The sequence below is a fragment of the Sarcophilus harrisii genome, chromosome 6 (genome assembly GCF_902635505.1).
Source record: "Sarcophilus harrisii chromosome 6, mSarHar1.11, whole genome shotgun sequence".
NCBI classification, from domain to species: Eukaryota; Metazoa; Chordata; class Mammalia; order Dasyuromorphia; family Dasyuridae; genus Sarcophilus; species Sarcophilus harrisii.
The window spans coordinates 15,697,158-15,715,044 of NC_045431.1; the positions used below are offsets into that span (position 1 = coordinate 15,697,158).

General features: G+C 36.6%; 1 protein-coding gene and 1 long non-coding RNA gene across 2 annotated transcripts in view; one reads left to right on the plus strand and one right to left on the minus strand.

Moving 5' to 3' along the window:
* Positions 1-1,114, minus strand: LOC100928577. The gene is made up of 2 exons (XR_001121301.2): positions 870-1,114; positions 1-274 (listed from the first exon to the last, which is right to left on the minus strand). It is a non-coding gene; the product is annotated as an uncharacterized LOC100928577 (long non-coding RNA).
* A 48-nt stretch (positions 1,115-1,162) lies between these two features.
* LOC100928317 (sodium-dependent phosphate transport protein 2B-like) overlaps positions 1,163-17,887 on the plus strand; it is a 33,375-nt gene continuing 16,650 nt past the window's right edge. The window contains exons 1-4 of the mRNA XM_031941864.1: positions 1,163-1,239; positions 10,099-10,227; positions 10,500-10,643; positions 11,714-11,825. Coding sequence (XP_031797724.1) covers positions 1,233-1,239; positions 10,099-10,227; positions 10,500-10,643; positions 11,714-11,825 — 392 coding nt within the window. The 5' untranslated portion in view covers positions 1,163-1,232. The remainder of the gene's footprint in view (positions 1,240-10,098; positions 10,228-10,499; positions 10,644-11,713; positions 11,826-17,887) is intronic.

Here is a 17,887-nt window from a genome sequence, read left to right on the forward strand (position 1 = left end):
TCTTGCTCATCTCCTTTATTGGCAGAACTTTTCTCTGGAACTGCAAATCAGTTCTGAGTTAAGAGCTGGTAAAAATCCCAGAAGTCAAGCCTAATCCCCTCCTTTTACAGTTGACAAGCCTGATACTGATCGTGATTAAGTGATTCTCTCAAGATGAGCCTGATGATCAACATAAGAGGGAAGATTTGAATTAGGATCGCCTGTCTTCCGCAGGTGTGTTCTTTCCATTGTCTCCACACTGCTGCTTCTTTCTTTCTGGTCCTCTTTTCACTGTCTATGGAAGAAGTTTCAAGTTATAAAGTGTCATAAAAAGGGAGTAGGCTAGGGGAAAGTGTGGATTACTGTCTTCCTGACTTGGGACTCACCTGGCCATTTTAAGAATGAAGACAACTCTGTGCCTTGGGAAGGGAAGGGAGACAAGAATGTGAGAAATCCTGAGGGAGGCGAACATGTCAGAAAAATCAGGATTTATTAAAGGCAGATCTCATAGCACTGAAAATGTTTACCCTATTCTTCTGACACTTCTGACCATACCAAAGAGTATTCTACTCCATAGTGGAGGCAATTTGCTAGCCTCTGAATCAATCAGTCATCATTTATCTAAAACTCACCAACTAAGTGCCTTAGGTCCTGGAGATAGAAAATATTAAAAACTAAGAAAAGAGGAGAACTATTAGAAGATAAACAAAGATGACAATTATCTATTTAAAGAGTTTAGGAGCAAGATCATTAGTTTGCCTTAAAAAAAGTTAGGAATGAGACAGCACATACTGTTACTTCTTTTCTAGGATTTTTAGCGATCTAAATTGGCCATTAATAACTTCTAACACTAATACCAAAACTTTCCTCCTTTCCCATCCCAGCCACACCTCATAGCTCCATCTTTGAACTCTTGTCTCTTCTTGAAGGGAAGATAATTCTGTCCTGAAGCAGTTGTAGAGTTTGAGATTCCCTCATCCCTGTATCCCCTGCACTCATCCTCGTGCTGTTAGATGACAATCCTGAGCAGCTTGTGCTACCTTAAAACTAGCTCAGCAATCTCCGGGTAACTGGGATTTTAGTTATCTGTTGGAGCTAGATGGAAGTGGGATATATTTAGAAACTGGAGGTTCTAAAGCAGTTGGATTCCACAAAAGTCTGTTGGATTGAGTGAAGGGTTTCTGAACATTGGCCTGGAAAAGGGTATTGATTGGTTTGGTGGCAACATCCTTCATTTACCTTTTGTTCTGAAGATGCCAGGTGTCCTACTTATCACTTGTTTATAAGTAGCCTATAATTGATAAGTTTAAAGTAGAGATTAATCTTGAAAAGGAATAGAGAACCATCAGAGCAAGAGCCAACACTGAGCAAAAAGACATTTGCTAAGCTGGTGATTAATATAAAAGGGTTTGATAGTGGAATGAGACATTTAAATTTAGAAGGCAATGAGAAAGAGATGAAAGAAATCCAGTAAAACAATGACCAAGATCAGGATTAGTGATTTAATTATGAATTTGGGATTGGGAATGTAAGGGGAAAAAAGTGAATCCAGAAAGAAAAGGAATGACTTGATAATAGGTTGCATATGTGAGGTTTGCAAAGTAAAGTGAAAGTTTAAAATTTTACCCTAAGAGGCCACACATAGAAGATAGAAATATGTATATTTAAAAATAGCTTTAGAATAAATGATTTTTTTTGTTGGTGCTATTGTTGTGTATCTGAACTTCCTGTATTCCATATTGGTATAAAATTCAGCTGATGTGCATTTTTTGGTAATTATTTATTCATTTCACGTAGATCATTAGTTTTACTAGTTTATAATTGGGCAAAGTGACTAGTAATTATTGGTCATGCATTTACCCTTTTCATTTCTGATACTAGTAATCTGATTCTCTTAAAAAAAATCAAATTACCCAGTGGTTAATCAATTTTATTGTTTTTCCATAAAATCAGTTCCTAGTTTTATATTTTATTTTTAAAACTTTCAGTTTTATTAATCTTTTCTTTGATTTTCAGGATTTCCATTTCACTTCTTAATTGGGTATATGGAATGTATTCTTTTTCCTAGTAGTTTTAACTATGCCCAATTCATTGATCTGCTCTTTTTAAAAAAATTAACACATGCATTTAGAGAGATAAATTTTCCCCTAAGTACTGCTTTGGCTGCATCCCACAAATTTTGGAATGTTGTTTTGTTGTTGTCACTCTCTCTTGTTTTTTCTTTTGAAAACTTGGGATATTTATTGAAAGGGAAGAGTTCCAAACATTGCTGATGAAAAGCCTAGAGCTTCACTGATGCTTCAAAGTGTAAACACAAGATTCAGCAGAAGGCAGCCTAAGCTCCCAGGTGGAAATTTGTCTAAATCCACCTCTGGAGCTAAAGACTGAGTGAGCCACTCAGAAACACCATCATGCCAATATAAAGACATAAGCATATGGTGGAAGATGAACCACAACAGATGGAAAGGGATGGATGCTGCTGCTCCCAAGGGCTTTCGCCTGGGTTGATGGGAGACCTCAATCTAAGGATAGAGCCTGGGGAGATAGACAAAATCTTTAGAGAAGGAAGAAGAGTTTTCTTAACTTTTATGGGCACAGCCAATCCAAAGACCATTTATTAAGTTCCTGCTGTGTATGTGCCAGATCATTCACTCTGAAACTGTCTAAAGTCTTGAAGAAATTGTACCCTGATTCTATCCTTCTATGAACAATGAAAACTTACTCAGTTCTCCATTTTCCCCTTCCCTCCATTATACTTCCCTTCACCAGAAGCTCAAAGTCCCACTCTAAAGCTACCCACTCCTTCTACTGTGCCTTCTGGAATGCTAGCTCCCTAAGTAACAAACTTAATTTCACCTTAAATTTTTCCCTTTCCCATTGCGAGATCTACCTCTTTTCCCCTTGATGACAAAGCTTCCCTGGCCTTTCTTTCATCACTGGTTGCATGTTCACTCATTCAACCCATTCACTAATTAAGGTGGGAAAGTCAGAATACTCCTTGCTTTCCATTGTCATTTCCAGGTTCTCTTTCTCGGTCACTCAATAACTTCTCTGAGGTTTATTTGGTCCATATCTACCACTCCATCCAAAATTCAGTAGCTGTTCTCCACAGACCTCTAGGAGTCCCTTGTTTCCTTAATGTGTTCAGGGTCTGGCTCACAGGCTTTGTCCTCTCCCCAACTCCTACCCTCATATTAAGGGATTTCAACATACATGATGATAGTCTCTCCAACACCCTAACCTCATAGATTTCCTCAGTTTACTCATTTCAAATGATCTGTTACTCTACCACATGTGAAGGTCATATCTTTGATCTTGCCATCATCCACAAATAAAACACTTCCACATTCAAGAACTCTGCAACGCCATCATTCTACCTCTCCCTTTGCCTTGAAATCAAACCCATCACAACCCTCATTAAACTCCCCACCCCTCAGTTCTTTCCTAGGTGATCACTCATGCACTAGCTACACTCTACTTCCTTCTCCATCTTGGCCTCTGATGAACTAAACTTGAATTTGAACTTGAAAACTCTCAACTATCCTCTCCTCTCATGATCAGCCAAGCACCTGCCTTGGACCATTCCCACCATCTGCTACCTTCATTCTTTCACATATGCTATTTGAGTAAAGCTGGAGAAAACCAGGAAATGATGATTGTCACTCTTTAATGAAATTATTGGTTATTTCTGTGATTTGTTGTTTTATTCATTCATTAGAAGTAGATTATTTAGTTTTCTATTAGTTTGTAATCTGTACTTCCATGGCCCTATATTAAATGTAAGTTTTATTGCATTATGGTCCGAAAAGGGTGCATTATTTTTTCTGCTTTTCTACATTATGCCCCAATACATGGTAAATTTTTGTCTAGCTGACAAAAAAGGCTTATCCCTGTCCAGTCCCATTCTGTTTTCTCCTGAGTTCTTATCATATTTAGCTTTTTTAGGATTCTAATTTATTTCCTTGACTTTTTTATTATTTAATTTCATATTTAGATTTATTCAGCTCAGAGGCAGGAAAGTAGAGGTATAGTATAGTTTTTCTATTTCTTCCTGTAATTCATTTAACTTTTTCTTTAAGAATTTGGATGCTATGCCATTTGATGCACATAAATTTATACTTTATTGTCTATGGTTCCTTTAAAAAAAAGCAAAATGTAGCTGCTTATCCCTTTTTAATATATCTGGTTTGGCTTTGGCATTGGCTGAGATCATGATCGCTATCCCTGCCATTTTTACTTCAACTGAAACATAATAGATTCAGTTCAAACCCATATTTTAACACTGTCTTCCTGTTTTGAGTGTTTCCTGTATACTACTCATTGATGGGTTCTGATTTCTAGTTTTCATTCTGATATTCACCTCTGATTTATGGGTGAGTTCATCCCATTCACACTCACAGTTATGACAGCTGACTGCTTTTCTTTCTATTCTATATTCTTCTGTTTATCCTTCTCTCTTTCTTTTTATTCTCTCCCTTTTCTAAAGTCTGTTTTGCTTCAGACCACTACTTTTATCTGTCTTCCTTTTTATCACCTTCCTCTTTCCTTTCTTCCTTTCCCTCCTACTTTCTTGTTGGGTAAGATAGATGTCTATTGCCAATTGTGTGTGTGTGTGTGTGTTTCCCTTTTAAAATAATTTAAATGTGAGTTTCAAGCATTGCCTGTGCTCTCTCACTATTTTCTCTTCATTGTGAAAACTCTTCCTTGACTGTCTCTCTGATGTGAGGTAATTCCCCCCATTCTTGCTCTTCCTTTCCCTTTCTCCCAACGTATTCCACTTTCTTGCCTATCCTTTTTTTTTTTTAATACCATGTCAACATAATAGACTGAACTCTGTCTTCCTTTCGTGCAGAATTCTTCGAACTGCCCTAATAATAATAAAATTCTTAGATGACATATGTATCACCTTTCCCTATAGAAATGTATATAGATTAACCTTTTTGAGTCCCTTATGATTTCTCTTTTATGTTTACCTTTTTATGTGTCTCCTAAGTCTTGTATTTGAAAGTCAATTTTTTTCCCAAGACAATCCCAATAAACTTTGGCTAGAAAACACCATCTACATCCAGAAAAAGAACTATGGAGATTGAATATAAATCAATACATGCTATGTTCACTTTTTTTCTGTTTTTTTCCTCTCCTAACACAATTCATAGAGAAATGTATATTTAAAAATTAATATACTGTATAACCAGAAAAAAAACTATTAAAAAGAAAGAACATCTAGATGTGCTCTATTAGATAAGAAACAAATACAGAAATATTATGTCTCACTTATTATAAATCTGTATCAACAAATTATCATATCTCAAAAAAGGTCAATTAAAAAAATTAGCTCTGGCCTCATCAGAAATATTTTCAAGTCTTTTATTTTATTAAATATCTATTTTTCCCTTGAAGTATTACACTCAGTATCTCTGCATAGATTATTCTTAGTTGGAATCTCAGGTCTTTTGTCTTCCAGAATATCATATTCTAAGCCCTTTGCTCCTTTAATGTAATAGCTACTAAATCTTGTGTGATCCTAACTATGGTCCCTGGAAGTTTGGGAATTTAAGCACAATAGTCTTGGGAGTTTTCATTTGGGAATATCTTTCAGATGGGTTTCTATTTTGTTAGTCTCTGCTCTTTTTGCACTGTGTACAGTCACCAAAACATATTTCCAAATTAGCCATGTTGCAAAAGAAAACAGATTTTAAAACCCACAAGAAAAAAGTTTTAAAATATATATTAAAGATTTTTATTTTTAAAACATATGCATGGATAATTTTTTCAACACTGAACCCTGCAATACCTTGTGTTCCAATTCCCCCTCTCCCTCCACTTAGATGACAAGTAAAACAATATATGTTAAACATGGTAAAAATATATGTTAAATCCAATATAGACATACATATTAATACAATTATCTTGCTGCACAAGAAAAATCAAAAAGGAAAAAAATGCAAAAGAAAATAAAATGCAAGCAAACAACAACAAAAAGAGTGAAAATGCCATTTTGTGATGCACACTTAGTTCCCACAATTTGGGTGTAGATGGCTCTCTTCATCACAAGATCATTGGAACTGGCCTGAATCATCTCATTATTGAAAGAGCCAAATCCATCAGTTGATCATTGTATAATCTTGTTGCCATGTACAACAGTCTCCTAGTTCTGTTAATTTAACTTAACATCAGTTCATGTAAGTCTCTCCAGGCCTTTCTGAAATCATCCTGCTGATCATTTGTTATAGAACAATAATGTTCCATAACATTCATACACCATAACTTATTCAGCCATTCTCCAACTGATGGGCATCCACTCAGTTTCCAGTTTCTGGCCACTACAAAGAGGGCTGCCACAAACATTTTTGCACATGTGGCTCCCATTCTCTCCTTTAAGATCTCTTTGGGATATAAGCCCAGTAGAAACACTGCTGTTTCAAAGGGTATACAGAGTTTGATAGCCTGGTACTATTGCAGGACTGGAGGAGTTTCTTAGGTAAGACCTTTCTTTCTTCTTCTATCTCTCATTGAGGATAATTGTTGATCTTGAATTCAATTTTTGCCTTGGTCTAAAACTCTGAAGTAACATTCTTCATAGTTTTCCATTTCCTTTTTTCCATTTGTCTCTAGTTTTCCATTCTTTGGGACAATGATCAATGAGAACCATTGGATTCTTCCTCCTTTATCCAAATCCCATGTAATTTCATTCTTACAGATAGTTCATACTGTTTTACAGTGTAATTAACTAGTATGTGATGGAAGACTTGAAAACATTATAATAGTCTATGTAAAAGAGTTGTTCTTAACAGAAACCAAAGATATAGTATTTCTGTCTCATTAACTTATTTTAAAATGATGTTAATGTTTTTATTTTTGGTTCAAATCTGATTTCAGAGGCAGAGCAAACTCTTGGTATAGAAATTTGCTCTCTTAATATGAATTAACAATTCATCTATAACTTATTATTTTAGAGAGATATCTGGGATACTCAGAGGAAAATGTGGAAAAGCAGAATTTGAACCAAGATTTTAGTGCTAGCAAAGTGAGCCTTCTCTATGTTACATTATCCTGCTTCTTCCCTTCCTGCTCCCTTTTAAAATTTATTATTTATTTTTACAGCACTCCTTTTAAATGTTAATTTCCAGATTTTCTTCTTCCTTTATGTTCCCTTCCTGACCCACTGGGAAGGCAAGTAATATGATATCAAATATACTTGTGAAATCATGCAAAACACATTTCCATATTATCCATATTTCCAAAAAACCCAAGACAAATAAAGTGAAAAAAATTATACTTCAAGTTGCACTCAGAGTTCATCAATTCTTTCTTTGGAGGTGGACTACATTTTTTCATCATTACTCCTTTGAGTTATCTTGGATCATTGTAATCATCAGAGTAGCCAAGTCATGGATCATCATTACAATATTGCTGTTACTATATACAACCATCTCTTAGTTCTTCTCATTTCACATTGCATCAGCTTATATAGGTGTTGCCATGCGTTTTTTCCTTAATGCCTCTCCTCCTACCCTTCACCACCCATTTTTGAGGTCTGGTAACACTCCATTGGCACTAATGCATTGTTGGTGGAGTTGTAAACTAATCAAACTATTCTGGAGAACAATTTGGAACTATGCCCAAAGGGCTATAAAACTGTGCATATAATTTGATCCAACAATACCATTACTAGCTCTGTATCCCAAAGATTTTTTTTTTTTTAAGGGAAAAGGATTTGGGTTTTTTTCCCTTTTCCACTCCACTTAAGAGTGTATCACTTTCCGATTGCATGTAAATATAATTTTCAACATTCACTTTGATAAGATTTTGTGTTCCATATTTTCCCCCCACTTTCCTTCCCATTTCCCAAGACAGCAAGCAGTCTGATCTAAATTATACATGTACAATCATGTTAAATATATTTGTCATGTTATGAAAGAAAAATCAGAACAAAAAAGAAAAATACAAGGGAAAAAAACAACAAAAAAGAAAATATTATGCTTCAATCTGTGTTCAGGCTCCACAGTTCTTTCCTGGACATGGGTAGAATTTTCCATTGGGACTCTTTTGGAATTGTCTGGGACTGTTAAACTGAGAAGAGCTAAGTCAATCACAGCTGATCATCACGCAATGTTGCTATTACTCTGCACAATGATCTCCTTGTTTTGTTTACTTCACTCAGCATCAGTTCATATATTTCTTTCCAGGTTTTTCTGAAACCTGTCTGCTCATCATTTCTCATAGCAAAATCATATTCCATTCCATCCATATATCACAATTTGTTTAGCCATTCCCCAGGTGATGTGCATCCCTTCATTTTCCAATTCTGTCCCACTACAAAAAGAACTGCTATTACTATTTTTGTACATGTGGCTCCTTTTCCCTTTTTAGTGATCTCTTTGAGATACAGACCTAGTCATGGTATATGGCCAGTTTTATAGCCTTTGGGGCATACTTCCAAATTGTGCTGGCTTAAAGATGAATTTCATTATCACCATCACCAACATCAAATATGATTGATTAAGTGTATCTGTGTTTATGACTGTGTGCTCAGGGTGCTCCAAAGCAAATGAGAGTGAGATGAATCTTATGCTGGGGACCGTGGCAGCTCCACAAAGTCAGGAGGGAAGAGGCAAGACAGTGGGCAAATGCATAGCGTGGGAGTGTCAGATGGGCCGACCTTCTGGCAAATGGTCAGAACCCAAGAGCTCCGTCTTGCACTCTGGGATGAGCTCATGAATTTCTGGGGATCATCATATCTGAAGTGGGGAAGGAGATGCACAAGCACCTTCACTCCTCCCCTCCATGCACAATACAAGGGGCACTCTAGCTGCTACACTGGATAGAATGCTGGACCTGGAATCATAAATAACTGAATTTGAATAGACCTCAGACACTTCCTAGTTCAGTCAATCAGGGGCTTGCAGCCTCAGTTTCCTTAGCTGTAAAATGAATAATAGCAGTACTTGTCTCACAAGGTTCATGTGAGGATGAAATGAGATGAAAGATGTGAAATGTTCTGCCAGTTTCAAAGCACTCTGGGCATTGTGGCTCTCCTGGTACTTCTTCCTTCTTTCCTTCCATTCTCTTCCTCTCATGTTCCTGCACAGTGTTTCCCATTTGGGCATATTTTTCATCCCGTTAGATCACAACGTGTGAGGGCAAGGAACACATCTGGCTTGTCTCTACAGGTCTCCAGCCCCTGGGACAGTGCTTTCTGCCCAGCTGGCTCGTAAAAAAGTGGTTATTGGTTAAATAAATGAATGAATGATTATCTCCCCTGGCTGCTGAACTGGGTCTGTGGAAGGCAAGTGTGGCTTATGGACAAGGAAGGAAGGCAGAAAGGTGGATACTGGATGAAAGGGGCCATCCAGCATGGAGCCTGGGGCCAGTGAGAAGGGGCAGGTGCTCTGAATCTCCATGAGGTGGGCTGGGCTGTGGGAGGGGCTGGGGCGGGACTAACAGCCCCTAAGGGCTAATCCTCCTAGGGCTGGCCAGCCTCATTAGGAAGATTTGGGGCCAAAAGAATCTTTACAAAAGCAAAACGGTCATTTTTACTGTGAAGCCCAAGACCCCAAATGAGCCCTAATGCCCTCTGGAGAGCACTAAGTGCTCGGGCTGGTCATTATCTGGGACCCCTCTACCTGGAACTGACTGGTCCTATTATCTGCTCCACTTAGCAAGCCAATGGGTCAGCCTGGTTTGCTTATGGCTCTTCATCTCCTCCAGACCTCAATTTTTTTGGTACCAAAAAGCTTCTCTACCAATGTGACTTTTTTTAAAGAAAAGGGTGGGGCAAATCTGGAGACCACTTCAAGTTAATGGCTGCTTCTTCAAATGCATTTTCTCATGCATCCTTCAAGCTGACAACCCCAGCCTGCCTTCTCCTGGCTAGAAAGAGATAGGACATGATTGCACAAGATGCCAGATCCTCTGTGTATGTGAGTGTATGAGTATGAGTGTGTGTGTGTGTGTGTGTGTGTGTGTGTGTGTATACCTGCCTAAGGGGAAGCCATACACACATACCTACAATAAATGAGGCAATATTTGTATAATGCTTAGCCCAGGGACTGCTGTTTAATAACACAGTAGGTATTCAATAAATGCTTTTTCCCCTTCCCAATCTTTTTTCCCCAGAGACAGAAGCTACAGAGAAAATAAATTCTATCTGTAAAGGGATCTTAAAATTGATTTTACTACTGCTATTACTCTACCTATTTGTATGTTCCTTGGACATTCTCAGCAGCGCTTTCCAGTTGGTTGGAGGTATGAGAAGCAACATCAGAAAGGGTCAGAGGTTTATGGGTAGCTTTTTTTCTTTTAATTGATCTGGTTCAGCATAGAGCCAATCAACAAGGAATCTCCCTTCTTTTAAATTATGAGAGATTTCACCTTTTCCTCCATTCCAGAAACATGGATGTCTCTTGATTCATACTTTCCCTCATCTCCCCTCCCCAGCACCAATGCTTATTTATTTATTTTATAATTTATATTATTTATTGTGTTTTTAAAAATAAATAGCTTCTGTATCTTTGTAGGGAAAGCTGCTGGGATGCTTTTCTATGGTGGTTCAATAATTTACAACCCCATTGCTGGCCTGATGATCGGTGTCCTGGTAACGGTCATGGTGCAAAGTTCCAGTACTTCTACATCCATCATTGTCAGCATGGTGTCCTCTTCACGTGAGTTAGCCCTGACTCCTCCATCCTCCAGACTTGTTAGTTAGGCAAGCATGAGTGCATTCAAAGGATTTCATTCCAAATTATAGATGCATGCCATTATTCAGACCCTGCTCTGGCCTTTAATCTTTGTCTTCCTGATTTTTCATGGTTCCATCAGGTTGAATCTGTCTCTGAAACCCATCCTATGTCCTGTACTTATTCTCGTAGTAGAGTTAGAAAATTTGGCCCTAGCACAGTAGGGCTGCATGTCCTTGGCTGAAATCTTTAATTCTCCTTGCTGGAATTGAAGAGTTCTAATCTTAGAGCAGCTCTGTTTTGAGAGAAGGCAGCTCAGTGAAGACTCCTTTCTCTTCTTTTTTCCCCCCAGTCTGATATTTAACCCAGATGAGTCTAAGTCAATGTCTTGGATGTACAGTTTGAGTGCATTTCTTTTTCTATCAGAGATAATTCAGACAAGATCCTTTTAAATTGCTTCTTTATTTTTCAAATGGGTTTGATTTGGAGCAGATCTCTCCAGATCCCAGGACTGGTTCATCCTCTGCCCCCAGTTTTTTTTTTTTTTTTTTTTTGGATGGACACATGCCAATTTTCCCTCTAATTCAAGGGACAGATGTGGACAGATGTGGGGTCAGAAAGCAAGCTTCTCTGGAGTATGTCTATGCAGGAGAGAAGACGATGAATAATTCCCCTGGAACACAGAATTCTAAGTTGCTGAAATAGGAAGAGGCAATCTGGGTATAGAGCTGTTGCTTCACCCCAAGCATTGCCGACAGTGGCCTAATTTTCTTGTTATGGGAAAAGCCCCAGTTGCTCTGCCATGGTTATAGTTTGGGGCACTTGGTCTCAGCTGTAGTGTTGTTCCTTGCACACAGGAGATCTTCAGATAAAGACTGGATAATTGACTGGTTGGGGGTCTTGTAGAAAGTATTCCTATTCTTGGTCCTGATTGACTCCATAACCTTCCCAAATTTTTAAATATATATATATACTCTTTGACTTGTTTAAGCATTTTTTCCTGTGAATTTCCCTATTTTTTCTTCCTCATTTACCTTTTTTTTTCTGTTTGACAGTGTTGTCAGTAAGAGCAGCAATTCCAATTATCATGGGAGCCAATATTGGGACTTCAGTCACCAATACAATGGTGGCCCTCATGCAGGCTGGAGACAGAGATAATTTTCGAAGGTAGGAAGCTTGTCTCATTTGTTTGCTAGCCATGTTCTCTCCATCACTGTCATAACCATCTTTGATTTAAAGTAGAGAATCTTCACATGGCTCCACAGATCCCTTTTCCCTCTTCCAATGGACCTTGTTCAAGTGCAGATTGACTCAGCTTAATCATAAATCATTATCAGTTGACGATGGTTTTATTTTTAGTATAATTCATTCTCTTTTAACATTTCATTCTTCTAGACTCATAAAAAGCAAAACATTCTAGGACTCTGGTCTAGTCTGGGAATAGGTAACAGGTCATTGGGGGTGGTAATAGTGCTGAATAACAAAGGGAATCTTTGTTTCCCTTGTGAAGGGAATATCATCAATATTTAATTTTCTGAACTGGTTTTCAGGTGGTGCTGATTCATATAAGATGATCAGAATAAGTTAGAAAACTTGTAAGAAGTAATGATCACATCATTTTTGCCTTTCATCTTTAGAATCAGGAATTGACCTTAGTTAAACTGAGACCTGTTGAAGACCTTAGCTTAAAATGGCTTAAAAAGGCATCCTGGACCATCTCCAGTCATCCTGATCTATATCTGACCACAGGACCCAGGCTCTGGAGGGGAAAGTGAGGCAGGTGATCTTGTATGGCCCTTCCTCACTTCAATCCAATTCACTTGCATGCCATGGCATCATCCCCCTGATATCATGGTCTTTTTTGAGAACAAAGAACAACCAACAATTGTAATTAGGAATGACATTGAGACAGAGTCTAGATATCTACATCATTCACAACCCATGTAAAATTATCAACTTAAAAACTCAAGCAGTGGGAGGGTATTGCACCTAGTTTTCAGCTCATCATCTGCTTGCATTTGCTTTGCCAGGGCCAGACCAAATAATTTCCCAAGTCTTATGTTACCCCTGGACTGGACATTTCTCACCCCTGCAATAAACTCACATTGTGGGTCTATTAATTGGAATTAATTGGAATAGAGAGAATTTCTATGAGATGCCTCTTTTTAGTATGTCACTTCCATATAGCTCCCACATTTTATCAAAACCAAATGGAAGTTAATGCTTCTATCAAATATCAAGAAAATAATAAAACATGGCAGATAATGAAATGGAGGTATAGTTAAGATGTTGGACTGACATCATAATGAGTCATTATTCCAGGCTAGGAAAGCTTGAAAAAAAGAGACAACCAGAGGTCTACGACACTGTGGTGGGAGTTGGCTGGGAGAATGAAGCATCACTGACTGTAGGTCTTCTAGGTGATAGCAATACTAGGAGCTGTCATAACCCAGGCATGGTAAATGGAATGAGCATCTGATCAGAAAGAGAGTCTAGGGGACCCCTTTACTAGCACTGGACACAGCATCTAGCTCCATTGGGAGTTCTGTCTCCCATTACCCAATTCCAGGTTTCAATTCAAGGACAGAAAGGAATAATCTCAGTCACTATACCTGGGACCAGAATGCAGACCAGGAGACATGACTAGATTTCTCTCCATTATAGCACTTTGGAAACACTGAAAAACTTATAAACCCGAGAGAGCTTTAGAAGTCCCTCTGTCCAGACACCTTGCCATCCCTCTCCCATTGTAGTCAGCAGAGCCTAATTCTAAGGCTCAAGGTCAAGAAGCAGGATGAAAAAATAAGCAAATAACAACTAAAAATGTGACTATTAAAAACCAATGTTATAGGGGAGGACTCTGGGAAGATGGCAGAGTAGGTCTGTAAATTTCAAGCTCTTCAGATATCTCCCATAAGCAGAACTAATACACATTTTAGGGTGAACATACTCAAATCGGGAATGGTTTAAACAGGCAATACTACATATATATCAAGTATAGCACCTTCCAAAATTTATAAAATAAGAGGGAAGGAGGGATGGGGGAAAAGGGGTGGGGTAAAAAGACAAGGAAGGGGCTATGGGTGGGGGAGGCAAAGTTATAGAAAGGCAAGGTAAGGAGCAGAATTAAAGTAGAACAGCTGGAGAAAGAAGAGATATATACAAATATTACAACAAATAGACTTTATTAGAAAATAAAAGTATGGCTAATAATCATTGATCTTAGACAAAGTCAGATTTACAGATTCAAGTGAGAGAGAAATCTACAATATATGTCAGCTATATTAATATTGTTTTAGATGCATGTTTATGTATGGTTAAATGCCTGTATGTGTGTGTGTGTGTGTGTGTGTGTGTGTGTGTGTGTATATATATATATATATATATGTGTTTCTGAGCATATATGTAGATATGCATGCATGTTGCTCTATGTATGTGTGAATATAGATATGTGTATAAGTGTGTGGATCTGTGGATGAATGTGAATATATATGTGTGTGTTTGGAGATGTGGGTGTGTTCCTGTATGTATGCATATATCTATTAAATATATCTGGGCTTAACTATACGTTATATAAATATAACTATGCTTGGGGGAAGTGGGAGAGATGAGAGAGGAAAAAAGAATAAATTAAAAATAATGCATGCAGAGAACAAAAGTATACCTACAAGAAAACAAAGAAAAGATGGACACTCTACTATTACACATACATATGTGTTTGTGTGTATTTAATAAAAAAAAACTTTTATTGTGTCAGGATAGCTCAAAAGACTTAAAAGAAGGCAATCATTTGAAAAAAATTACAAGTAATGCCTTAAAAAATTGAAGATTAAACAGAAGCCCAACAAGAATTTATAGACGCATTAAAGCAATTTTTAAAAGTGAAAAATGATTTCAAAAACCAATTAAAGGGGACACAGTAAAAATTGGGAGATGAAAAGAAGAGTAATACAAGAAAATATGGAAAGAGAATGAATAGTTTGGTAAAAAAAAAGTTATAAAAACCTCACTGAAAAAAATAAGTTTTTAAAAATGAGAATGGATCAGATGGAAGCTGATGCCTTTACCAAATATCAAGAAAATAATAAAACATGGAACATAAAGGTAATGGAATATTATTGTTCTTTAGAAATGACGAACAAGCTGATTTTAGAAAGACCTAGAAAGATTTACATGTACTGATGCTAAGTGAAACAAGCAGAACCAGGAATACATTGTATACAATAACAGCAAAGAAAGTGCGATGATCAACTATGAAAGACTTGGGTCTTTCTTAGTGGTTCAGTGATCCAAGAGAATCCTAATAGACTTTGGATAGAAAATGCCATCTGCATCCAGAAAAAGAAGTATGGAGATTGAATGCAAATCAACACAAGCTATGTTCATGTCTGTTTTCTGGGTTTTTTTCCCTCCCAAGGTTTTCTCCTTTTGTTCTAATTTTTCTCTCCTCACATGATTCATAAAGCATTATGCATTAAAAATAAATAAGAAAAAATAAGAAAGCAGTAAAACAAACAAAAGAATGAGAAAATAGAAGGAAAGGTGAAATGTCTCAAGGGAAAAACACTTGTCCTAAAAACAGGTTTGAGGAAAGATAATTTAAGATGGATAATTTTGTAAAATTGGCAAAAGTGATCAACAAACTCACAGTTTCTAGCAAATTAAGGTCAGAATGGGGGTATATGACTTAGACATAAAAGGTAATATCATAAGCAAATTAGGGGAGCACATAAAAATTTCCTTGTCAGATCTATGCCTAAGGGAAGAATTTATGGCCAAAAAAGAGATGAGATGAGGATCATGGAACATATGATAAATACTTTAGATTTTTTTCCCCACAGTACCAAAAGTAGAAGGAAAGCAGGAAACTGTTGACAGAAAGTTTCTTTGATACAGACTTCATTTCTCAAATACATAGTGCACTGAGCCACATTTATAAAAATGAGTTATTCCCCAAATGATAAATGATCATAAGATATGAACATGCAGATTTCAGAACAGCTTCTAATAGTCCTATGAAAGCTATCGATAGTCTTATGAAAATGTTTTAAGTCATTATTGATTAGAGATATACAAATGGAAACAATTCTCACTCATGGGAGAGATGCATATGACAGAAAAGTAAAATTGAAGTTATTGAAAGGGATTTGGAAAAGCAGGGATACTAATGGTACAGCTATGAACTGCTCTAAGTATTCTGAAGAGCAATTTATAAGTACACCCCAAAGATTATAAAAATTGTGTATTCTCTTTGACCTAAGCTCCAGAGATAAAAGAAAAAGGAAGAGTACTTGTACATAAAACACTAAAGTAGCTCTTTTTGTGGTGGTAAAGAATTGAAAAATTGAGTAGATGCCTATCAAGTGGGGAATAGTTGAATAAGTTATGGCATATGAAAGTAATGGAATATTATTGTTCTATAAAAATTGGATGGAGGCTGATTTTAGAAAGGCCTGGAAAGATTTATATGATATGCTGATTGAAACAAGCAGAATCGGGAAAACATTGTACATTACCTATGAAAGACTTGGTTCTAATCAGTGCTTTAGTGTTCCAAGGATCCCAATAAAGTTTGGATGGAAAATGCTATCCACAATTAGAAAAAGAACTATGGAGAGTGAATGTAAATCAACACATGCTATATTCACTTTTTTTTTCTTTTTCATTTTTTTCTCTCTCATTGTTTTTCTCTTTTGCTCTGATCTTTCTCTCCCAATATGATTCACAAGGAAATATGTAAAAACAAAATAATGTACATGCATAACCCTTCCCCCCAAATATTGCTTTTACCTGTACCTGGGGAAAATAAAAATTAAAAAAAAACCTAATGTGCCATTGGTAGAATTGTGAATTGATCCAACCGTTCTGGAGAACAGTTTGCAACTGTGCCAAACGGACTATAAAAACTGCATACCCTTTGACCCAGCAACAATGCTTCTATATACCTAAATCTCAGAGAGAATACAGAAAAAAGGAAAAAGACTCATAATGTACAAAAATATTTATAGTAGCTCTTTTTATTGTTCCAATAATTGGACACTTAAGGGATGCCCATCAGTTGGGAAATAGCTGAACAAGTTGTGACATATGATTATAATGGAATACTATTGGAGTATAAAAAATCAGGGAGGAGACAATTTCAGAAAAATCTGGGAAGACATGAATTGATATAAAATAAAGTGAAAAGAGTCAACAAAATGTACACAGTAGCAACAATATTGTAATGATGAGTAAATGTGAAAGACTTAGTTATCCTGGTCAATTTTGTGATTCATGATGATCATCAGGCTGAGTTTAGAAAGGCTTAGAGAGATTTACATGAACTGATGTTAAGTGAAGTGACTAGAACCATGAAAACATTGTACATAGCAACAAGATTATGTGATGATCAATGCTGATGGACCTGGCTCTTTTCAATTGATTGGGGCCAATAGTAACAGAACTTATGATGGAAATGAGCCTATGAGGATTGAACATAATATTTTCATCTTTGTTGTTGTTGCTATTTGCTGGCTTCTTTTTTTTATTTATCATTTTTCCCATTTTTGATCTGATTTTTTTCTTCTGTAGCATGATAAATGTGGAAATTTGTTTAGAAGAACTGTACATGTTTAATCTATACTGGATCACTTGCTAAGTAGGGAGGGAGGGAGAAAAATTTGGAACACAAGGTTTTGCAAGGGTGAATGTTGAAAACTATTTTTGCATGTATTTTGAAAAATAAAAAGCTATTATAAAAGAAAGGAATAAAACAACCACAAAATTATGATTAATAACAATTCTAAAAGATTCATGATGGAAAAATGCAATTCACCTTTAGAGCGAGCACTGTTGGATTCTAAGAGCAAATTGAAGCAATTTCCTTTTTTTCTTCTTGTTGCTATTACACAATATGGCAAATGTAGAAATATATTTTGCATGACTTCATGTGCATAATGGTTAATATTATTTCTTCTCAATTCATGAGGTAGAGGGAAGAGAAAAAAGAATTTGGAAATAAAAGTTTTATTATTTTATTTATTTATTTTTATTATTATAATATCTTTTTATTTACAAAACATATGCATGGATAATTTTTCAACTTTGGTCCTTGCAAAACCTTCTGTTCCAACTTTTCCCCTCCTTTCTCCCACCCCTCCCCTAGATGGCAGGTAGTTCAACATGTTAAATATGTTAAAGTATATGTTAAATACAATATATGTAAGCATATTTGTACAATTATCTTGCTA